The 24,300-nt window shown below is 50.5% G+C and overlaps 6 protein-coding genes and 1 pseudogene across 6 annotated transcripts; 5 read left to right on the top strand and 2 right to left on the bottom strand.

Moving 5' to 3' along the window:
* Positions 1-713, top strand: LOC143784875 (histone H1.01-like). The gene has a single exon (XM_077273503.1). It carries the CDS (start codon positions 33-35, stop codon positions 675-677), a length of 645 nt encoding a protein of 214 aa, XP_077129618.1. The 5' UTR covers positions 1-32; the 3' UTR covers positions 678-713.
* Positions 714-1,999: 1,286 nt separating this feature from the next.
* LOC143786187 (histone H3) lies at positions 2,000-2,410 on the top strand. The gene has a single exon (XM_077275476.1). It carries the CDS (start codon positions 2,000-2,002, stop codon positions 2,408-2,410), a length of 411 nt encoding a protein of 136 aa, XP_077131591.1.
* Positions 2,411-10,128: 7,718 nt separating this feature from the next.
* On the bottom strand, positions 10,129-10,595 carry LOC143784874 (histone H2A type 1). The gene has a single exon (XM_077273502.1). The coding sequence runs from the start codon at positions 10,573-10,575 to the stop codon at positions 10,183-10,185; it is 393 nt and encodes a 130-aa protein (XP_077129617.1). The 5' UTR covers positions 10,576-10,595; the 3' UTR covers positions 10,129-10,182.
* Positions 10,596-16,748: 6,153 nt separating this feature from the next.
* Positions 16,749-17,461, top strand: LOC143784873 (histone H1.01-like). The gene has a single exon (XM_077273500.1). The coding sequence runs from the start codon at positions 16,781-16,783 to the stop codon at positions 17,423-17,425; it is 645 nt and encodes a 214-aa protein (XP_077129615.1). The 5' UTR covers positions 16,749-16,780; the 3' UTR covers positions 17,426-17,461.
* Positions 17,462-18,738: 1,277 nt separating this feature from the next.
* LOC143784872 (histone H3) lies at positions 18,739-19,180 on the top strand. Its single transcript, XM_077273499.1, has one exon. It carries the CDS (start codon positions 18,748-18,750, stop codon positions 19,156-19,158), a length of 411 nt encoding a protein of 136 aa, XP_077129614.1. The 5' UTR covers positions 18,739-18,747; the 3' UTR covers positions 19,159-19,180.
* A 2,143-nt stretch (positions 19,181-21,323) lies between these two features.
* On the top strand, positions 21,324-21,684 carry LOC143785396 (histone H4). Its single transcript, XM_077274200.1, has one exon. It carries the CDS (start codon positions 21,324-21,326, stop codon positions 21,633-21,635), a length of 312 nt encoding a protein of 103 aa, XP_077130315.1. The 3' UTR covers positions 21,636-21,684.
* Positions 21,685-22,737: 1,053 nt separating this feature from the next.
* On the bottom strand, positions 22,738-23,141 carry LOC143784871 (histone H2A type 1-like; annotated as a pseudogene).
* Positions 23,142-24,300: the final 1,159 nt, after the last annotated feature.

Raw genomic sequence — 24,300 nt, 5'->3', positions numbered from 1 at the left:
AAGAAATTTTCGTTTTATTTCCGCAGCACATAATGGCAGAGACCGCGCCAGCCGCCGCTCCCCCTCCCGCAGAACCGGCCGCCAAATCCAAGAAGCAGCCGAAGAAATCCGCCGCCAAGAAAAGCCATAAACTCTCCGGCCCCAGCGTCTCCGAGCTGATCGTGAAAGCCGTGTCCGCCTCCAAGGAGCGCAGCGGGGTGTCTCTGGCCGCCCTGAAGAAGGCTCTGTCTGCCGGAGGATACGATGTAGAGAAGAACAACAGCCGCCTGAAGCTGGCCGTCAAGTCTCTGGTCACCAAGGGCGCCCTCCTCCAGGTGAAGGGCAGCGGCGCCTCCGGGTCCTTCAAGCTGAACAAGAAACAGGAGACGAAGGAGAAAGTGGCCAAGAAGAAGTCAGCAGCTGCGGCCAAGCCCAAGAAACCCGCTGCTGCCAAGAAAGCCGCCAAATCTCCGAAGAAGCTAAAGAAGGCTCCGACCGCGGCCAAGAAGAGCCCGAAAAAGGCCAAGAAGCCCGCAGCAGCTGCCAAGAAAGCGGCCAAGAGCCCCAAGAAGCCGAAAGCCGCTCCTAAGCCCAAGAAGGCGACGAAGAGTCCGGCTAAGAAGGCGGCCAAACCCAAAGCTGCCAAGAGTCCGGCTAAGAAGGCTGCGAAAGCCAAGAAGCCCGCGGCTAAGAAATAAGCGGAGCTGCTCCTGTACTTATACCACAAAGGCTCTTATCAGAGCCACCACCTCCTCCCCGCAGAGCTGTATGATCAGTGCCAGCACCTCCTCCCCTCAGAACTGTATGATCAGTGCCACCACCTCCTCCCCTCAGCTGTATAATTGCCGGCACCTCCCCGCAGAGCTGTATGATCAGTGCCACCACCTCTTCCCCTCAGAACTGTATGATCAGTGCCACCACCTCCTCCCCTCAGCTGTATGATAATTGCCAGCACCTCCCCGCAGAGCTGTATGATCAGTGCCACCACCTCCTCCCCGCAGAGCTGTATGATCAGTGCCACCACCTCCCCTCAGAGCTGTATGATCAGTGCCACCACCTCCCCTCAGAGCTGTATGATCAGTGCCACCACCTCCTCCCCGCAGAGCTGTATGATAAGTGCCACCACCTCCTCCCCTCAGCTGTATGATAATTGCCAGCACCTCCCCGCAGAGCTGTATGATCAGTGCCACCAACTCCTTCCCTCAGAGCTGTATGATCAGTGCCACCACGTCCTTCCCTCAGAGCTGTATGATCAGTGTCACCACCTCCCCGCAGAGCTGTATGATCAGTGCCACCACCTCCCCTCAGAGCTGTATGATCAGTGCCACCACCTCCCCTCAGAGCTGTATGATCAGTGCCACCACCTCCTCCCCGCAGAGCTGTATGATAAGTGCCACCACCTCCTCCCCGCAGAGCTGTATGATCAGAGCCACCACCTCCTCCCCGCAGAGCTGTATGATCAGTGCCACCACCTCCTCCCCGCAGAGCTGTATGATCAGTGCCACCACCTCCCCGCAGAGCTGTATGATCAGTGCCTACAGGTGACAATTCTGTGTCACTATTAATGGAGGGAAGGGGCCGATGTGCAGCAGAGATCACGACACTTGCATCATCCTAATCAGTTATCACCACATGTAACCCTCATCTCAGTAATAGGGGTGTGAGGTTATTACTGCGATGTGAGAGTTGAAGCCTCAGTGACTGATTATAGAGGAGCCACTGTACAGCTCCGGGCACTGGGAATCTAGAACCGGAGCTTCCGCTGTATTAGCCGCCTGGAGATTTGATGCGACCCTGTGTTTCAGAGCAGCAAGTAATATCTGAAGTGTGAGTCAGGCTGAACCTTCTCTGTGCAGTGATTGGTCGCGGACATCACACGTTATTGGCTGCTCACCTTCTACAAAATAACCAATGGTATGCAGGGGGCGTGTCCACATGGAGCGAGACTAGGAGCAGAGGAGTATAAATATCCCGCTCTCTCCGCTCCTCTCATCACTTCTGTTCTCTTCTATACAGAGCTATGGCCAGAACCAAGCAGACCGCCCGTAAATCCACCGGAGGGAAAGCTCCCCGCAAGCAGCTGGCCACTAAGGCCGCCAGGAAGAGCGCTCCGGCCACTGGTGGAGTGAAGAAGCCCCATCGTTACCGCCCGGGAACAGTCGCTCTCCGTGAGATCCGCCGCTATCAGAAATCCACCGAGCTGCTGATCCGTAAACTTCCCTTCCAGCGACTGGTGAGAGAGATCGCCCAGGACTTCAAGACTGATCTGCGCTTCCAAAGCTCGGCCGTGATGGCCCTGCAGGAGGCCAGCGAGGCTTATCTGGTGGGGCTGTTTGAGGACACCAACCTGTGCGCCATCCACGCCAAGAGGGTCACCATCATGCCCAAAGACATCCAGCTGGCCCGCCGGATCCGTGGGGAGAGAGCTTAGATCTGTTCTCAAGACCTGACTGTACCACAAAGGCTCTTTTCAGAGCCACCAAATCCTCCCTCCAGACGAGCTCATTCCTAACCTCCGCCACACAGGGCTGATCCTGAATGCATCATGTATCCGGACTAGTTGTTCATTTCTCTGCAGGAGTTTGCAGCAGTTCTATAGTCGTTTTGCCTAGATAAAATCAATCAGCGTTTTAGAGACTCCTCATCCCCTTATAAGTTCTCTCTAAACTGCTGGACCTCGTTTCCTTATATTCCCGGCACTCCGGTGTGATGGAGTCACTATGGAAAGAGGGAAAGTTATGTTCCTTGTATTCTTGAAAGCGGATACTTCTCCTTTGATACTTCTCCCTTGATACTGAAAACCTATCTAGACTAAGTAGAAGGAACAAGGTAAAACGTCATCTCACCCAAAAGTAGAAAGGGACACGAGACACTGAATCATTTAGTGGGGGACAGATCCAGCTCCAGGCATCCCATAAAAACGTATTTATTAGTAAGTCAGAACCGCGTCTGCCTAGTGTAAGTGTACATCCCCTGTGACTCCTTATGCAGTTTGTGAGTTTTTTTGTATTATTTCCAAATACGTTTTTCTGTGATCCCTGGACCTGGATATATATCTACCTATTAGACTCCTGTATGGAACGTAAGTGACCAGTGATCGCAGGACACAAACACATTTCCGATATCTGTCCGTCCGGAAACTAAAGAAAAAAAACGGACACCAGTGCTGCAAGGCTGCAGTGTTAACCACTGAGCCACGGCGCCGCTCAACAATACTTAACTCCCTCTTTGTCTGCTCTGTATATACTGTACACTGCTCAATATAATGTACACGCTGCTGTATATGCTGTACACACTGTTGTATATACTGTACACACTGCTGCATATAATGTAAACTGCTCAATATAATGTACACACTGCTGTATATGCTGTACACACTGTTGTATATACTGTACACACTGCTCTATATACTATACACACTGCTGTATATAATGTACACACTGCTCTATATACTGTACACACTGCTGTATATAATGTACACACTGCTCTATATACTGTACACACTGCTCTATATACTGTACACACTGCTGTATATAATGTACACACTGCTCTATATAATGTACACACTGCTGTATATACTGTACACACTGCTGCATATAATGTAAACTGCTCAATATAATGTACACTGCTGTATATAATGTACACACTGTTGTATATACTGTACACACTGCTGCATATAATGTACACTGCTCAATATAATGTACACACTGCTCTATATACTGTACACACTGTTCTATATACTGTACACTGCTCTATACACTGTACACTGCTCTATACACTGTACACTGCTGTATATACTGTACACACTGCTGTATATACTGTACACTGCTCTATATACTGTACACTGCTTTATATACTGTATACTGCTGTATATACTGTACACTGCACTGTACACTGCTGTATATACTGTACACACTCCTCTATTATCAGTGACACTTATTACACTGCTGATCTGGGCAGTACAGATGTGATGTGCACTATATATACTATATACAGCTGTGCTCTCTGTGTAGATGCTGGATTTTGTGTCTCCGCTTTTCTCCCTCCCCCCATCGCTACAGATCACATTTGTGGTGGGTGGGTCGTTATGTAATTATCGTGTATTTGAGTTCTCCTATGTTCTCTGGGGCTGGAGACGCCGGGGGTCTGGTTACATGCAGCTCCCTGCTCTGAGGGACCGGTAATGGCCGCCAATCCGGCACCACAGTGACTGCCGGGGATCAGATGAGTTTTCTGTAGATCATTGTCCCTAAAATACATTTTTGTATTCTACTTTCTAACAAGCTGGAAAATAGCAGCAGGAACTACAATGAAAGCACAAATCAAAATAACCAACAGATCTAGCAGCAGCGCCGAGGTGAGAAGAATGGAGAAGCGGGAAAATAAGAGGACAATAATCGGGAAATTCAAAATCGCCAACCGTTCTGTGCTCAACCAATCAGAGACGAAAGGGAGGAGCTAACTGCAAATTTAGTACTAGAAATCTCGCTCCGGAAACGCGTCATCTCTGCGGTTCTCGCTCCGGTCCGCTCACTCGCTATATAAAGGAAGGACTCTGCGCTGCTCAGTCATCGTGTTCTGCTGACTACGTGGAAGATGTCTGGTCGCGGTAAAGGAGGAAAAGGTCTCGGGAAGGGCGGCGCCAAGCGGCACAGGAAGGTGCTCCGTGATAACATCCAGGGCATCACCAAGCCTGCCATCCGCCGTCTAGCTCGCAGAGGAGGCGTCAAGCGCATCTCCGGCCTCATCTATGAGGAGACTCGCGGTGTCCTGAAAGTCTTCCTGGAGAACGTGATCCGTGACGCCGTCACCTACACCGAGCACGCCAAGAGGAAGACCGTCACCGCCATGGACGTGGTGTACGCGCTCAAGCGCCAGGGCCGCACTCTCTACGGCTTCGGAGGTTAATTGTGTTCTCTGCTCCATGCTCACACCCCAAAGGCTCTTTTCAGAGCCACCCACATCTTACATGAGAGGCTGCACCTGACTGCTGGGGTCTAATGGTCACTGTGCTTGTGTGACTGCCAGTGCAGGCTTTATACACGCTGTACATGTGTAAGGGGGGATATATCCGCACTGGGCCGTTTATAGTAATTTGTGCACAGTTCTACCATATTCTGCTGATACTACGGAGCAGAAATCCACGTCCTGATGTTGAGTAAAGGAGATTCTGACATTGTATCTTCCTGCTCAGATCCGTGTGGGTTGTAGGAGGGCTGCGAATAGTGAAAGCGGCTGGATTGATGAATGGCCTCGGAGTGTAGACTCCTATGTGACCGCGTCCTGATCACTAGACTCTGGTATGGATGGCGGCTCCGGTGCTGAGGCCGCATTTTTTGGGCCACATGTCAGTCGATTTACTTTATAATAAATAATCTGCCATTACCAGTGGAACCCTGGAGGCAGCGGCACTAGGACCCAGAGCTGAGAGGACAGGGGTCTATAGCTACAGAAAGCGCTGCGCCACTGGTAGAGGAGCCGCACAGAAGCTCCCACAGCTGTGATGGGGACTGGACCTGCACGGGGCCGATAGAAATGGTGAAATCAGCCAGATGTGATACAAATCCGGTGAACAAACAACCTCCGCCGGCGAACGATCTACATCTCACTAGGACACATCTGCAGATGAAGACGGAACAAAACCCTACGAGGCAGCGGAGAAGCAGCTCTTCTAGTGAGGGTGTGGGTGGCTCTTAGAAGAGCCTTTGGGGTGAGGAGCAGAGGAAGGAGCCGATCACTTGGCGCTGGTGTACTTGGTGACCGCCTTGGTGCCCTCGGACACCGCGTGCTTGGCCAGCTCTCCGGGCAGCAGCAGGCGCACGGCGGTCTGGATCTCCCGGGAGGTGATGGTGGAGCGCTTGTTGTAGTGAGCCAGGCGGGAGGCTTCCCCTGCGATGCGCTCGAAGATGTCGTTGACGAAGGAGTTCATGATGCCCATGGCCTTGGAGGAGATGCCGGTGTCGGGGTGGACCTGCTTCAGCACCTTGTACACGTAGATGGCGTAGCTCTCCTTCCTGCTCTTCCTCCGCTTCTTGCCGTCCTTCTTCTGGGTCTTGGTCACGGCTTTTTTGGAGCCCTTCTTGGGCGCTGGGGCAGATTTGGGATCAGCCATAATGAAAGCAAATAGTTCTTGTCACAAGTGAGAGGAAAATGATCCTGACTCTCCCAGAGCAGCGGAATCTATAGCCAGTCCATGCAAATGAGCACTGATGACAGATCGCTGTGCTATTGGGTGAGAAAATCAGGTGATCAACATCAGAAGCTCCGCCCTCTGAAGTTCATTGGTTATTCCATAAATAAATCTCCCCTCCATCAGACTGTGCTGTAACTCCCCATATACTGCTGCGTACCCCCGTATAGTGCGATATATGCCCATATAGCAATGTATACCCTCATATAGTGCAATGTATGCCCATATAGCAATGTATACCCTCATATAGTGCTTTACAACTCCATATTGCATTGTATAAACTCCAGACGGTGCTGTATACCTTACACATAATGCTGTGTATCGCATGTAGCACTGTAACCCCCCGTCCATATGTGCTATATTCTCCCCTTATAGTGCTACACACACCATGTTGCACTGCATACCCTCCATAGAGCGCTGGAAACCCCCATGTCTCGTTTTTACCCATGCATAGTGATGTATACCCCCCTATAGTGCTGCATTCTTCCATATAGGAGCTTTTACCTTGGTAGATCCTGTGTGCCGGTTTGCTGCCGGTTGTGACTTTATTGCTATCGGGTCGGTGCGATTCTCTAACTGATGTTCTCACTGTCGCAAGTGATCGGAGGACGCCACCTATTGCTAGAGGCGGAGGAGCAGTGATCGGATTTCGGCCTCTCCCCTGTGCTCCTCACCCGGATCTCTCTCAGCTGACCAGATTGTTTGTGCAGAGCCCAGGACTGATCGCTGCGACATTTCCCCAACTAGAAACAACTGGTGAGCACCGGCAGTAACGGAGCGGGAATGTCCGAAGCAACAAATCACCTGCGAGGAGGATGCGGCCACCGATCAGTCCGTGTACCGGCTCCCCGCTATGTCCAGCGCCGCTTCTGCGGATACTGCGCCACTAATCAGGGACTCCAGTGGGGGATCACTATACAAGAGCGGATCGTCCGACCCGACACCGGGCGTCGTCCATGCTCCTGGGTCCTCTCCAGTCTTCCCGCCGTGTCTGCGGCTGCACAGCCCGGGTCTCTCAGCCTAGCGGCGGGAGAAATAGCAGGTGGCGCAATAGAGGTGAGGGCTAAATGCTGAGGAGGGTGATGGCGGGATCCGGGGCTGAGCTCCTCTACAGCTCGGAGCCTTCACTACTGATCTTGTCAGTTCTGAGCGAGTTGCTGTGATCAGTGGTGTCTGTTATTTAACCCTTTGCTCCCCAGATCTGATATTCTGGGGACTCCGGCATCTGCTATAACATGATTCGGTTTAGTTCATGATTCTCCAAATAACCTGAGACCTTTGCGCTCCGTCAAGATTACAGACTATTCCGGATCCTTCTCTTTACAGAGGAAGAAGTTACATAATGACATTTAGAAGCTGCGGAGACGACGATGAGCGGGAAATTCAAATTCCCTAACAGTTCTGTGCTCAGCCAATCAGCAGAGGGAGGGGAGGGGCTAATGTTGGTTACAATGTGGCAGTTCCCGCTCAGTGGCTTCTTCTGTTCTGTGTCTTCATATAACGCGTGGTCCCAGGATGCTAAACTCAAATGCTCTCCGTGGGGAGAGAGCTTAGATCTGTCCTCCACACCTGCCTGTACCACAAAGGCTCTTTTCAGAGCCACCAAATCCTCCCACAAATGAGCCGAGTCCTGAACGGTCCCTTTTCTGCGCGTATTCTCCATATACGGAGCGCGGTCGCAACCGGTAATAGACGGCGGCTGCTGTTTCCGATATTGTAGGTGATCCGCGATATTCCAGTGACCGCTCCGCCCCTTCTCTATTCTCACCTAGTCCAAGTGTGCGACATCTATTACATAACTGACGTTTTATAAGGACAGGGTAAAGTGTGTACAGAGCACAGCCCGGGTCTGTGGCGGTGGAGGCGCGGTTTCTGTACAGCAGGGGTAAATGGGGTCCTAGTGCCGCCTCTGCAGTCTTGCGGCTTTAGGTTGTTCTCTTGTTCTGATCGGAGATCTCTGCGTTTAGTTTCTATTAATAACCTCATTTGTCCCCCAGATCGGTGATGGCGCCTTTATGTGAATCTATTCTGCTTGACACTGATCGGAGCAGATCCCTCCCCCCATCGCTACAGATCACATTTGTGGTGGGTGGTTATATAATTATCGTGTATTTCAGTTTTCCCATCTTCTCTGTAGCTGGAGCCGCCGGGGGTCTGGTTACATGCAGCTCCCTGCTCTGCAGTGACAGGTAATGGCCGCCAGTCCGGCACCACAGTGACTTTTCTGGGGTGGCTGGGGGCAGATGTTTTTAGCCAGGGGGGGCCAATAACCATGGACCCTCTCCTGGCTATTAATATCTGCCCTCAGTCACTGGCTTTACCATTCTGGCGGAGAAAATTGCGCGGGAGCCCACGCCAATTTTTTCCGCCATTTAACCCTTTATTTCAGCAGCTACAGCGCTGAAATTTTGCACATACACACTACTAACATTAGTAATGTGGAATATGCAAAAAAAAAGGGGATATGAGATGGTTTACTGTATGTAAACCATGTCTCATATCCTGTCGGGTTTGTGCAGGAGAAATTAAAAGCCGGCAATTGAATTACCGACTTTTCACTAACACCGCTGCGTATTTCTCGCAAGTCACACTGCTGGTCAGTGTGGAATCCGTATTTTTCACGCCCCCATAGACTTTCATTGGCGATTTTTTTGCGCAGTACGCTGACAAACGCAGCATGCTGCGATTTTGTACGGCCGTAGAAAGCCGTATAATACTGAACCGTAATATACGGCTAATAGGAGCAGCCCCATTGAGAATAATTGTGCCGTATGTTATGCGAGTTTTACGGACGTAGTTTCTGCGCTCTTGCGTCCGTAAAACTCGCCAGTGTGACGCCGGCCTAAGGGCTCATTTCCACATGCGAGTCACACGTCCGTATCTCGCATGTGGAAACCAAGCTCTGGCGCCGGCACTTTGGAGCAGAGCGTGCAGCTCCATGTGTTCCTATGCGGCCGCACGCTCCGCTCACAAGTGCCGGCTCCACAGCTTGGTTTCCACATGCGAGATACGGACGTGTGACTCGCATGTGGAAATGAGCCCTAAGACGTTCTGTCTGTTCCTTCTGAAGCTGGTTGATGCGGTTCTAATGATCGAGAACAGGGATATATCCGCACTGGGCCGTTCATAGTAATTTGTGCACAGTTCTACCGTATTCTGCTGATACTACGGAGCAGACATCCAAGTCCTGGTGTTGAGTAAAAGGAGATTCTGACACCTTGTATCTTCCTGCTCAGATCCGTGTGGGTTGTAGGAGGGCTGCGAATAGTGAAAGCGGCTGGATTGATGAATGGCCTCGGAGTGTAGACTCCTATGTGACCGCGTCCTGATCACTAGACTCTGGTATGGATGACGGCCACTGAGATAAACATAGATCCCATATATACACCAATATGTAATAGAATAGGTCGTGTCCGCAAACTATAAGCGGCTCCGGTGCTGAGGCCGCATGTTTCGGGCACATGTCAGTTGATTTAATTTATTAAATGACTGAAAGAGGAGCCTCCTGCTGAACCTACACATGCAGATTATTGCAGAAGATGCCTATACTGCGCCGACAGTGACTAACCCCCGGCATCCATTACTCGGAGAACCGAGAACCAAAACAAGAGGCAGTCTGCTAGAAGTTCCATCTGTTTGGGAATGTTAGGACATAACTTACTAGCAGCCGCACTGAAGGTTACAGGATAACCCGGCTTCCCCACTAATGCTGGTGGGAGAGTTTCCCGTCATCTACTGTATTAGCCGCACACTCTGGACCATTTATTATAGAATACTGCGGTAATAGCAGCCGCTGCGGTATCACCAGGAGACATGTGGCAGGATGGACATCAGGCCTCTGCTGACCGCAGCACAGATCGTGTATATAGTTGTATCTAATTCCAGATACCGCGGGGGCACATGTGTTAGCAGACGCTAGTGTGGACCATCGGCCGATTACAGCTCTCAGGAAGAGGATGTGGGGGCTCTTAAAAGAGCCTTTGGGTGTGTGGACAGACGTGGAGAAGCGGCACTCACTTGCTCTTGCTCGCCTTGCTGCTCTCGGTCTTTTTGGGCAGCAGCACGGCCTGGATGTTGGGCAGGACGCCCCCCTGGGCAATGGTCACCCCACCCAGCAGCCTGTTCAGCTCCTCGTCATTGCGCACCGCCAGCTGCAGGTGACGGGGGATGATGCGGGTCTTCTTGTTGTCCCGGGCAGCATTGCCGGCCAATTCCAGGATCTCGGCGGTCAGATACTCCAGCACAGCGGCCAGATAGACCGGAGCGCCGGCGCCGACTCTCTCAGCGTAATTGCCCTTGCGAAGAAGCCTGTGCACACGGCCGACTGGGAACTGCAGTCCTGCCCGGGATGAGCGGGTCTTGGCTTTAGCGCGAACCTTTCCTCCTTGTTTGCCGCGTCCAGACATGATGGCGAGAACTGTAAAAAGAGAAAATCGAATGTAGAAGAGACCGTGTTGTGTCGCCTTATATAGTCTGCTGCCCCGCCCTCCTCTCCTGTCGTTGGATGAATCTGAAGCTGCCAACGGAGAAGAGACTTGGAGAACCACCAATGAGCTGCAGAGGGCGGAGCTTATTACCGCTCCATTGCTCAAATGAGTTTCTCACACAATAGAAAACGTTTGCTTTGAGCAGAATAGATAAGGGGTGAAAACAGATATTTGTCTTGGAGCAGAAGAAAATGCAGAAATATTCTGTTGATTTGTAATTTGCACTCGTTAGAATTGTGTCTTCTATCAGTCATGAATTGCACTGACAGGCTGGCGGGAGAGGGGTTAATCCCTGTCAGGGCTTCTTACTCCGCTCCATCTATACAGGAGCAGATTCCCTGCGGTGTCCGCGCTGATCCTATCACTGCCCGTAAAACAAGTCTCTTATGTTCTACCAGGAGCCTGATGTGACGCTGCCGGGTCTGGGGTGGGGGAAGTTGCCGCTTCTGTAAAGCAAGTGTGTAGTGGGGAGCAGCACACACACGGCCACTGAGGAGTTAAATGGAGGCGGATATTCCTGTATCTGGGATTGGTCGGCGCCTGCGGATGTCTCTCGCTCATTGGCTGATCACAGATCCGTTGCTTGTTTTGAATTTCCCGCTCAATCTCTGTTCTTTGTCCGTCGGATTATTACCGGCCCCTCTGCTGGTAGCGGCGGTCGCTGTGGATACCGGTGGGGGCAGCTCTGCCCCACTGATAATACCGGGTCCTGCCCTCCCAGCTGTCTGCCCCCAAACACCGGGATCGGTGGCCATTATTATCCTGGTGAGGTTATAATAGTCTTCAGAGGCGCCATCCAACCGAAACATTAGTGTCCAGGACGTGGTCATCACACAGGAGTCTCCGTACCCGGTACACAGGGCGTCCATCTATCCAGCTGCCTCATACAGCCACATTCCCTGTGAATATTCGTTGCCCTATTCATCCCACACGGATCTGATCAGGGAAATATTACGGCACAGCCCATATCCCTGGAAATCGTGTTATATTTATTTTGTAGATCAATATAAGAAACCGCATTTGTGCCATGATGGGAGTCACCAGGACTTGGGCATCTTACAGTCGGACTTGTGATCGGAGCTCTCTGCACTGCAGTGATTTTATCTAGTCCTGTCATATTAACCCTGTGAGATCTGTGACATCCGTTATACATGATTACATCTGGTGCTAGAGGATCTTATCCTGCGATTATATTGGGATATTTATCCTATGATTCGCTGTTCCCCTCCTCATTCTCGGAGCTTCTACATGTGGATATATTGCCCGAGAGCCGCCTGTCTTGACACTGGATGAAGCGGGGGAGGAAAAGTGATAGAACAGAAGGACGATCAGTAACTGAGCAGGAATCCTGTGAGGAGGATGTGACGGCGATAATGTGACTGCCTGACCTGTGAGATCCTGACACCGCAGTGTAATGTTCTGAGCAGGGAACTCTCAGCAATCTCCTACACATGATCGTCCATTCCCCATCACAGACCTCCTGTAGCCTGTAGCCGTAGGACGGATCTGTAATGGGGAGACATGGTGGGATCTGCTGGGAGAGCAGAATTGGTCTTCCCTGAAATGTCTCTTGTAGGACACGTCCCTGACCAGTATATCGTCTCCACAATACTGATTGTGACGGGAAAGGGAAGATCTGATTGTCTCCGGGTCAGACACACGGGCACATCACAGCATGTGGAGAACACGGAATCATTCTCTATAGCCATGAGAGGAAACCGGGGCGGATACTGCGCCGCTAACCTGGAAATCTGCAGATTCCTGTGTGGGATGTAAGAGACCAATGATCGCTCAACACAAGCAGATTCCCCGATATCGGTCCTGGGACCACGTGTTATATGAAGACAAAGGACTGGAAAAAGCGGGAACTGTAAGCGTGTTACCATTGGCAACATTAGCTCCTCCCTCTGCTGATTGGCTGAACACAGGACTGTTAGGGGGGGGTTGAATTTCCCCGCAGCTTCTAAATGTAATGACGTCACTTCCACTGTAATGTAATGACGTCATTTCCCTAGATCAACTCCACCGACCACAAATGTCTCCTGTTATTTGATAAACAAGAGAATAATTAACTAATAAACGAGACCCCAGAATGCCGAGATCTGTGCAGCAAGGGGTTAAATAAGAAGTCCCAGAACACAGAGCAACTCACCGAGAAATGCCCAGATTATTCCGGACAAGGTTTTCTCACCATCTCCCTCGTCACCATTAATTCCCTCCGTTGCTTCACCTGCTATTTCCCGTCACCAGACGCAGAGCCCCGGGCGGTGAGAGCAGACACCTCGGGGAGACTCCATATAGTGCAGTGATATCTCCAGATGGTGCTGGAAACCCCTGTAATTCTGTATACCTCCATATAACAATGCAGTGCACATCTGTATACCGCTGTATGCCCCCTGTAATGCAGAAATCCCCACACACAGCAGTGAACCTTCCATGTAGAAATAATTACCTCTATATAGTAATGTATCTTTACGAATAGTCCTTTCTACCCCCATATAGTGCGACATACTGCGATGTAGCGGTTTGCGGTATAGTGCAGTAAGTGTCCGGTAAGGGCATCACAGCAGTATGCATGGCCCCCTCACACATACAGATATGAGCCACCATCCTCTGTGGAAGTTACATATGGAAACGGGGAAAAAAGATCAGAAATGACCCTCAATATTACTGAATTACGAATGTACTTTTTATCAAGATCCATTTTAAGTTATTCTACCGGATTTTCCCCTCTTGGATGTTTTTTTTGTCTATCAAGACCCCGGTAGGGAAACATTTAGTCAAGATATAGTTGAGAGCTCTTATCTTGTAGGTTGAGTTTTACTAACATGTTTTTATTTTCCCTTATTAAGGTCATTCAATTAAAGCTATCATATTACTTTTCTCCTGTTACGCGGTTAGTATTATAACAGTACGCTTGTCTTTCTCCAACCTGCTTGGATCTGTGTCTTATCCTACACTTTCCTCAACTTTGATCCCTTTTTCTTACCCTATTACAATTTATTTTTACCGTCCCTCTTTTCTTTGTTTGTTGTATAAAACTCTATGTGTGTATTTGACAAATCGCGCTGCGCTCAGTGGCTTTTCATTCCAGCTCTTGCTCCATGGATCGTCCTGATTCTTTGTGGTCTCATAGTCCTCTTGTATTAATTGAAGTTCATGATTCTCACTTTGTTTCTCCAAACATTTATTAACTAAATGACTCCAGTCCTAATGCAAAATTACAGGAATGCGCCCGTTTTTTTTTTGTTTGTTTCTTTTAATTGTTAGTCATGTGAAAAGTGTACTGGCAGCAACCCAAAATAGCAAAATAGAAAAAATAATCCCTACTACATCGGCCTCTATAGTGCCAGAGGCATTTACTTTCTTATAAGCAGAACTTCCTTCTTAGGGCTCCTTACTCACCGGCAATACCCCGGCACTGCACCCCGCACAGAGGAGCGGAGCGTGCGGCTGCATCTATTCCTATGCGGCCGCATGCTCCGATCTGAGTGCCGGGTGCAGAGCCGGGTTTTAAACATGCGAGACTCATCCGAGTTGCTTGCAAGTGAGTAGTAGCCCTTAGACGTTAAGGCAGTGCCCCCATTAAATGCTGCAGGTTGGTTACTGAGTAGCTGTAGGATGGCTTCTGGGTCCCAGTAGGGCACTGTAGGAAAAAACAGGTGGGATTCACTGCAAATTACAGCACAAAAGGCATTATTTTTGCAGCAAAAATGTCCCTTAAACTTCCCATCAGTAGCAATCTGCATCGTGCATTTCTCCCCACCCATAAGGTGGCTTTGGTTATCCAAATCCATCTTCTTTATGACCCCAGTGGCCCATTCTGGTGGGCGCTCCTGCCGGTCCCCAGCACCTTCCCCACCTGCTATTTGCTTCTCTTTCATCGTGTGCTCCAGCCAGTCTCTTCCATGCTGTACGGAGGGATCGGTGTCCCCACTGCACAGTTTGGACTTCACAGCGAGAAGGATTTCACAAGCCTTTAATGCCACTGGCCGTTCAGAGTCACAAAGACAAGTCAATAAGGCCTGGAAAAGCCCGACTCGTTCACAGGTAACCAGAGCGTCTGAGATGGAACCTGAGCTTCTGCTAGATGGCAGCCCTATAGTGTAAGGGCACGTTAGGGATGGCCCCATCTCCAATGTTTGGGACATATAGGAATCTGCCAAGTCCATTGCGTTCACCTTCACCTCCCAATCCAATTCCCTGCACGTCGTCTCCAGAATCTGGGACAGCACGGTGTCCGAGTCTTGGAGATTTGCATGTGACCGTTCCATAGCCAATTAGTAAACACTTTCACCACCGCCCTCCTGGGGAAACCTTCCGTGCCATGACATAGAATGTCCATTAGATGGGGCACCAGATCCTGTTGGGAGGACACAATTAATGATTATTAAATTTCCATAGCATATCATCCCGCACCACAGCGGAGACACTTTAGGGAAGACAGAGGCGGGTTATCACCACTTCTGTCTTCTCCTTTGCAACATATTGCAGTATCGCCAATGCTGATGGGTATAATGGACCCAGCGATCACTTGGCTGGATGTGGAAACGTGCAGAGGAAAAACTATAATGATGAAAGGGATTACAGCAGCACCGAGCGCAGATGGCAGTGCCTAGAAAATCTAGTACACCAGCCTCATTCTGGAGAGGTGCTGACATGAAGGATTGATCATCTCTCCCTGAGAGAGAGAGAGAGAGAGAGAGAGAGAGAGAGAGAGAGAAAGACAGAGAGAAATAGAGGGAAAGAGAGACAGAGAAAGAGAGGTAAAGAGAGATAGAGCGAAAGAGAGAGAAAGAAAGAGAGAGAGAAGAGAAGGAGAGAGAAAGAGAGGAGAGACTGCTCTATACTGTACACACTGCTCTATATACTGTACACACTGCTGTATATACTGTACATACTGCTCTATATAATGTGTACATTGCTCTATATACTGTACACACTGCTGTATATACTGTACTTTCAGCCCTATATACTGTACATACTGCTCTATATAATGTATAAACGTCTCTATATACTCAGCTCTATATATTGTACACACTGCTGTATATACTGTACACTGCTCTATATACTGTACACTCTGCTCTATATACTGCATACACTGCTCTATATACTGTACATACTACTCTATATACTGTACACTGCTGTATATACTGTACACACTCCTCTATTATCAGTGACATTTATTACACTGCTGATCTGGGCTGTGCAGATGTGATGTGTTGCACTACATATACTATATACAGCTGTGCTCTGTGTAGACGCTGGATTTTGCGTCTCCGCTTTTCTCCCGATATTCCCCTTTTGCACAATAGTGGGGGTCACATAAATCCGTTAATAGTTCACAGTTTCCTCCCCGGAGAGTCGCAATGTGCAGCTGTCGCCTTATCAGAGCTCTTCCCTCCATTACAGGCCGCAGCGGTCACTGCTTCACACGGGGTAAGACACGATATCAGGCAGGTGATTGCAATCAGCCCCCGATGTGGAACACGTGTCCCCCCAATACTCTGCACATACGGGGTACAGAGATATCACAGGTCAGGGAGGGGGCAGTCAGCGGAGGCCGTCGCCTGTGTGATCCTTCTGGGCTCTCAGCAGCTCCAGCTCGTCCCCACATCGTACAATCAGCTTCCTGTACGATAGACATTGGAGTAAAGATCCCTGTGATGGTGACAAGAGCCGGGAATAGGAGGAACGAGCTCCCGCAGCAGATTTATCTCCCCGGATACACAGCGATGTGCAGATCGGGAGGACGTCGGCGATGATCGCGGGATTTCCTCTCCGCTCTTTCCCGACTTCTCTGTTAGTGACGGCTACAAACGGTCGGTGGAGATGTTGGAGCAGGAGAAGCGATGGAGGAAGCGCGCTCTGCTGTCCGGTGTTAGCCGGTAAAGGGCTTTTCTCCCGGGCAGGGAAGCACAAGGGGAGAGCGGAGCTTCACTCGGACTCAGCTGGGATGAGGCGGGGCCTGTGTCCACTATCAGCCAATAGATGCTCAGGACCGTGCAGCTCAGCAGCCAATCAGTGCGCAGTAAGCCTGTACATATAACAGGCGCCTCCAGCTCCGGCCTCAGTGTTTTCCTTCCTATCAGAAGAAATTTTCGTTTTATTTCCGCAGCACATAATGGCAGAGACCGCGCCAGCCGCCGCTCCCCCTCCCGCAGAACCGGCCGCCAAATCCAAGAAGCAGCCGAAGAAATCCGCCGCCAAGAAAAGCCATAAACTCTCCGGCCCCAGCGTCTCCGAGCTGATCGTGAAAGCCGTGTCCGCCTCCAAGGAGCGCAGCGGGGTGTCTCTGGCCGCCCTGAAGAAGGCTCTGTCTGCCGGAGGATACGATGTAGAGAAGAACAACAGCCGCCTGAAGCTGGCCGTCAAGTCTCTGGTCACCAAGGGCGCCCTCCTCCAGGTGAAGGGCAGCGGCGCCTCCGGGTCCTTCAAGCTGAACAAGAAACAGGAGACGAAGGAGAAAGTGGCCAAGAAGAAGTCAGCAGCTGCGGCCAAGCCCAAGAAACCCGCTGCTGCCAAGAAAGCCGCCAAATCTCCGAAGAAGCTAAAGAAGGCTCCGACCGCGGCCAAGAAGAGCCCGAAAAAGGCCAAGAAGCCCGCAGCAGCTGCCAAGAAAGCGGCCAAGAGCCCCAAGAAGCCGAAAGCCGCTCCTAAGCCCAAGAAGGCGACGAAGAGTCCGGCTAAGAAGGCGGCCAAACCCAAAGCTGCCAAGAGTCCGGCTAAGAAGGCTGCGAAAGCCAAGAAGCCCGCGGCTAAGAAATAAGCGGAGCTGCTCCTGTACTTATACCACAAAGGCTCTTATCAGAGCCACCACCTCCTCCCCGCAGAGCTGTATGATCAGTGCCAGCACCTCCTCCCCTCAGAACTGTATGATCAGTGCCACCACCTCCTCCCCTCAGCTGTATAATTGCCGGCACCTCCCCGCAGAGCTGTATGATCAGTGCCACCACCTCTTCCCCTCAGAACTGTATGATCAGTGCCACCACCTCCTCCCCTCAGCTGTATGATAATTGCCAGCACCTCCCCGCAGAGCTGTATGATCAGTGCCACCACCTCCTCCCCGCAGAGCTGTATGATCAGTGCCACCACCTCCCCTCAGAGCTGTATGATCAGTGCCACCACCTCCCCTCAGAGCTGTATGATCAGTGCCACCACCTCCTCCCCGCAGAGCTGTATGATAAGTGCCACCACCTCCTCCCCTCAGCTGTATGATAATTGCCAGCACCTCCCCGCAGAGCTGTATGATCAGTGCCACCAACTCCTTCCCTCAGAGCTGTATGATCAGTGCCACCACGTCCTTCCCTCAGAGCTGTATGATCAGTGTCACCACCTCCCCGCAGAGCTGTATGATCAGTGCCACCACCTCCCCTCAGAGCTGTATGATCAGTGCCACCACCTCCCCTCAGAGCTGTATGATCAGTGCCACCACCTCCTCCCCGCAGAGCTGTATGATAAGTGCCACCACCTCCTCCCCGCAGAGCTGTATGATCAGAGCCACCACCTCCTCCCCGCAGAGCTGTATGATCAGTGCCACCACCTCCTCCCCGCAGAGCTGTATGATCAGTGCCACCACCTCCCCGCAGAGCTGTATGATCAGTGCCTACAGGTGACAATTCTGTGTCACTATTAATGGAGGGAAGGGGCCGATGTGCAGCAGAGATCACGACACTTGCATCATCCTAATCAGTTATCACCACATGTAACCCTCATCTCAGTAATAGGGGTGTGAGGTTATTACTGCGATGTGAGAGTTGAAGCCTCAGTGACTGATTATAGAGGAGCCACTGTACAGCTCCGGGCACTGGGAATCTAGAACCGGAGCTTCCGCTGTATTAGCCGCCTGGAGATTTGATGCGACCCTGTGTTTCAGAGCAGCAAGTAATATCTGAAGTGTGAGTCAGGCTGAACCTTCTCTGTGCAGTGATTGGTCGCGGACATCACACGTTATTGGCTGCTCACCTTCTACAAAATAACCAATGGTATGCAGGGGGCGTGTCCACATGGAGCGAGACTAGGAGCAGAGGAGTATAAATATCCCGCTCTCTCCGCTCCTCTCATCACTTCTGTTCTCTTCTATACAGAGCTATGGCCAGAACCAAGCAGACCGCCCGTAAATCCACCGGAGGGAAAGCTCCCCGCAAGCAGCTGGCCACTAAGGCCGCCAGGAAGAGCGCTCCGGCCACTGGTGGAGTGAAGAAGCCCCATCGTTACCGCCCGGGAACAGTCGCTCTCCGTGAGATCCGCCGCTATCAGAAATCCACCGAGCTGCTGATCCGTAAACTTCCCTTCCAGCGACTGGTGAGAGAGATCGCCCAGGACTTCAAGACTGATCTGCGCTTCCAAAGCTCGGCCGTGATGGCCCTGCAGGAGGCCAGCGAGGCTTATCTGGTGGGGCTGTTTGAGGACACCAACCTGTGCGCCATCCACGCCAAGAGGGTCACCATCATGCCCAAAGACATCCAGCTGGCCCGCCGGATCCGTGGGGAGAGAGCTTAGATCTGTTCTCAAGACCTGACTGTACCACAAAGGCTCTTTTCAGAGCCACCAAATCCTCCCTCCAGACGAGCTCATTCCTAACCTCCGCCACACAGGGCTGATCCTGAATGCATCATGTATCCGGACTAGTTGTTCATTTCTCTGCAGGAGTTTGCAGCAGTTCTATAGTCGTTTTGCCTAGATAAAATCAATCAGCGTTTTAGAGACTCCTCATCCCCTTATAAGTTCTCTCTAAACTGCTGGACCTCGTTTCCTTATATTCCCGGCACTCCGGTGTGATGGAGTCACTATGGAAAGAGGGAAAGTTATGTTCCTTGTATTCTTGAAAGCGGATACTTCTCCTTTGATACTTCTCCCTTGATACTGAAAACCTATCTAGACTAAGTAGAAGGAACAAGGTAAAACGTCATCTCACCCAAAAGTAGAAAGGGACACGAGACACTGAATCATTTAGTGGGGGACAGATCCAGCTCCAGGCATCCCATAAAAACGTATTTATTAGTAAGTCAGAACCGCGTCTGCCTAGTGTAAGTGTACATCCCCTGTGACTCCTTATGCAGTTTGTGAGTTTTTTTGTATTATTTCCAAATACGTTTTTCTGTGATCCCTGGACCTGGATATATATCTACCTATTAGACTCCTGTATGGAACGTAAGTGACCAGTGATCGCAGGACACAAACACATTTCCGATATCTGTCCGTCCGGAAACTAAAGAAAAAAAACGGACACCAGTGCTGCAAGGCTGCAGTGTTAACCACTGAGCCACGGCGCCGCTCAACAATACTTAACTCCCTCTTTGTCTGCTCTGTATATACTGTACACTGCTCAATATAATGTACACGCTGCTGTATATGCTGTACACACTGTTGTATATACTGTACACACTGCTGCATATAATGTAAACTGCTCAATATAATGTACACACTGCTGTATATGCTGTACACACTGTTGTATATACTGTACACACTGCTCTATATACTATACACACTGCTGTATATAATGTACACACTGCTCTATATACTGTACACACTGCTGTATATAATGTACACACTGCTCTATATACTGTACACACTGCTCTATATACTGTACACACTGCTGTATATAATGTACACACTGCTCTATATAATGTACACACTGCTGTATATACTGTACACACTGCTGCATATAATGTAAACTGCTCAATATAATGTACACTGCTGTATATAATGTACACACTGTTGTATATACTGTACACACTGCTGCATATAATGTACACTGCTCAATATAATGTACACACTGCTCTATATACTGTACACACTGTTCTATATACTGTACACTGCTCTATACACTGTACACTGCTCTATACACTGTACACTGCTGTATATACTGTACACACTGCTGTATATACTGTACACTGCTCTATATACTGTACACTGCTTTATATACTGTATACTGCTGTATATACTGTACACTGCACTGTACACTGCTGTATATACTGTACACACTCCTCTATTATCAGTGACACTTATTACACTGCTGATCTGGGCAGTACAGATGTTATGTGCACTATATATACTATATACAGCTGTGCTCTCTGTGTAGATGCTGGATTTTGTGTCTCCGCTTTTCTCCCTCCCCCCATCGCTACAGATCACATTTGTGGTGGGTGGGTCGTTATGTAATTATCGTGTATTTGAGTTCTCCTATGTTCTCTGGGGCTGGAGACGCCGGGGGTCTGGTTACATGCAGCTCCCTGCTCTGAGGGACCGGTAATGGCCGCCAATCCGGCACCACAGTGACTGCCGGGGATCAGATGAGTTTTCTGTAGATCATTGTCCCTAAAATACATTTTTGTATTCTACTTTCTAACAAGCTGGAAAATAGCAGCAGGAACTACAATGAAAGCACAAATCAAAATAACCAACAGATCTAGCAGCAGCGCCGAGGTGAGAAGAATGGAGAAGCGGGAAAATAAGAGGACAATAATCGGGAAATTCAAAATCGCCAACCGTTCTGTGCTCAACCAATCAGAGACGAAAGGGAGGGGCTAACTGCAAATTTAGTACTAGAAATCTCGCTCCGGAAACGCGTCATCTCTGCGGTTCTCGCTCCGGTCCGCTCACTCGCTATATAAAGGAAGGACTCTGCGCTGCTCAGTCATCGTGTTCTGCTGACTACGTGGAAGATGTCTGGTCGCGGCAAAGGAGGAAAAGGTCTCGGGAAGGGCGGCGCCAAGCGGCACAGGAAGGTGCTCCGTGATAACATCCAGGGCATCACCAAGCCTGCCATCCGCCGTCTAGCTCGCAGAGGAGGCGTCAAGCGCATCTCCGGCCTCATCTATGAGGAGACTCGCGGTGTCCTGAAAGTCTTCCTGGAGAACGTGATCCGTGACGCCGTCACCTACACCGAGCACGCCAAGAGGAAGACCGTCACCGCCATGGACGTGGTGTACGCGCTCAAGCGCCAGGGCCGCACTCTCTACGGCTTCGGAGGTTAATTGTGTTCTCTTCTGTCCTGACAACCCAAAGGCTCTTTTCAGAGCCACCCACATCTTCTATGAGAGGCTGCACCTGACTGCTGGGGTCTGATGGTCACTGCTTGTGTGACTGCCAGTGCAGGCTTTATACCCTGTACATTAAGACGTTCTGTCTGTTCCTTCTGGAGATGGTTGTTGCTGTTCTAATGATCGAGGACAGATATATACCTGGAGTGTATGGGGGATATATCCGCACTGGGCCGTTCATAGTAATTTGTGCACAGTTCTACCATATTCTGCTGATACTACGGAGCAGAAATCCAAGTCCTGGTGTTGAGTAGAGATTCTGACACCTTGTATCTTCCTGCTCAGATCCGTGTGGGTTGTAGGAGGGCTGCGAACAGTGAAAGGGAATGTGGCTGGATTGATGAATGGACTCGGAGTGTAGACTCCTATGTGACCGCGTCCTGATCACTAGACTCTGGTATGGATGACGGCCTCTGAGATAAACATAGATCCCATATACACGAATGTTATAGAATAGGTCGTGTCCGCAAACTATAAGCAGCTCTGGTGCTGAGGCCGCATGTTTTCGGGCACATGTCAGTTGATTTCTTTTATTAAGTGGCTGAAAGAGGAGCCTCCTGCTGCTTCTAACGCTGCTGAATCTATACATGCAGATTATTGCAGAAGATGCCTATACTGCGCCGACAGTGACTAACCCCCGGCATCCATTACTCGGAGAACCGAGGCACAAGACAAGAGGCAGTCTGTTAGAAGTTCCATCTGATTGTGAAGGTTACCTGATAACCCGGCTTCTCCACTACTGCTGGAGGGAGAGTTTCCCGTCATCTACTGTATTAGCCGCACACTCTGGACCATTTATTATAGAATACTGCGGTAATAGCAGCCGCTGCGGTATCACCAGGAGACACTGTGGCAGGATGGACATCAGGCCTCTGGTGACCGCAGCACAGATCGTGTATGTAGTTGTATCTAGATACCGCGGGGCACATGTGTTAGCAGACGCTAGTATGGACCATCAGCCGATTACAGCTCTTGTGGTGACGGTATGGGTGGCTCTTAGAAGAGCCTTTAGTTTTGTAGGGATCGGCGGCAGCGCTCACTTGCTCTTCTTGCTGCTCTCGGTCTTTTTGGGCAGCAGCACGGCCTGGATGTTGGGCAGGACGCCCCCCCTGGGCAATGGTCACCCCACCCAGCAGCCTGTTCAGCTCCTCGTCATTGCGCACCGCCAGCTGCAGGTGACGGGGGATGATGCGGGTCTTCTTGTTGTCCCGGGCAGCATTGCCGGCCAATTCCAGGATCTCGGCGGTCAGATACTCCAGCACAGCGGCCAGATAGACCGGAGCGCCGGCGCCGACTCTCTCGGCGTAGTTGCCCTTGCGAAGAAGCCTGTGCACACGGCCGACTGGGAACTGCAGTCCTGCCCGGGATGAGCGGGTCTTGGCTTTAGCGCGAACCTTTCCTCCTTGTTTGCCGCGTCCAGACATGATGGCGATAACGTCAGATAAGAAAATCGTGTGAAGAAGAGACCGTGTTGTGTCGCCTTATATAGTCTACTGCCCCGCCCTCCTCTCCTGTCATTGGACGGATCTGAAGCTGCCAATAGAGAAGAGACTTGGAGAACCACCAATGAGCTGCAGAGGGCGGAGCTTATTACCGCTCCATTGCTCAAATGAGTTTCTCACACAATAGAAAACGTTTGTTTTTAACAGACTAGATAAGGGATGAAAACAGATATTTGCCTTGGAGCAGAAGAAAATACAGAAATATTCTGTTGATTTGTAGTTTGCACTTGTTGGACTTGTGTCTTCTATCAGCCATAAATTGTGTCACCAAATTACAAGGATGGAAGCTGCAGAGCAACGTGACGTCGCTTTAGAACATCGCTGGACAGAATCTTCGCTCCCAGGAATTCGCCTGCAGACAGTGAGGAGGGGCCGGCGCCGATCACCTACAGGAGCTTCTATTGGGGAAGCAGCACACACGGCCACTAAGGAGTTAAATGGAGGCGGATATTCCTGTATCTGGGATTGGTCGGCGCCTGCGGATGTCTCTCGCTCATTGGCTGATTACAGATCCGTTGCTTGTTTTGAATTTCCCGCTCAATCTCTGTTCTTTGTCCGTCGGATTATTACCGGCCCCTCTGCTGGTAGCGGCGGTCGCTGTGTATACCGGTGGGGGCAGCTCTACCCCGCTGATAATACCGGGTCCTGCCCTCCCAGCTGTCTGCCCCCAAACACGGGGATGGGTTTTCTTATCGGTTGCCATTATTATTCTGGTGAGGTTATAATAGTCTTCAGAGGCGCCATCCATCCGAAACATTAGTGTCCAGGACGTGGTCATCACACAGGAGTCTCCGTACCCGGTACACAGGGCGTCCATCTATCCAGCCGCCTCATACAGCCACATTCCCTGTGAATATTCGCTGCCCCCTGTTCAGTATAATATGCAGCAGAATCAACACATTCACCTCACGGCAGCACTGTAGTAACCGCATCACATCGGGGCTTGTACTGTGCGCATAGAGGGGTCTCTGGGAGGCAGTGTGCGGATATATCCCCCATAAATCTGTTAGGTTTCTGTCATGCCCCCAAACACGGGGATTGTTCTCCTGATCGGTCGCCATTATTATTCTGGTGAGGTTGTAACCGGATTAGATGGA

The sequence above is a fragment of the Ranitomeya variabilis genome, chromosome 7, assembly GCF_051348905.1.
Source record: "Ranitomeya variabilis isolate aRanVar5 chromosome 7, aRanVar5.hap1, whole genome shotgun sequence".
NCBI classification, from domain to species: domain Eukaryota; kingdom Metazoa; phylum Chordata; class Amphibia; order Anura; family Dendrobatidae; genus Ranitomeya; species Ranitomeya variabilis.
Note: the sequence above shows the minus strand (reverse complement) of the source record. Positions and strands in the feature narration are given on the sequence as shown.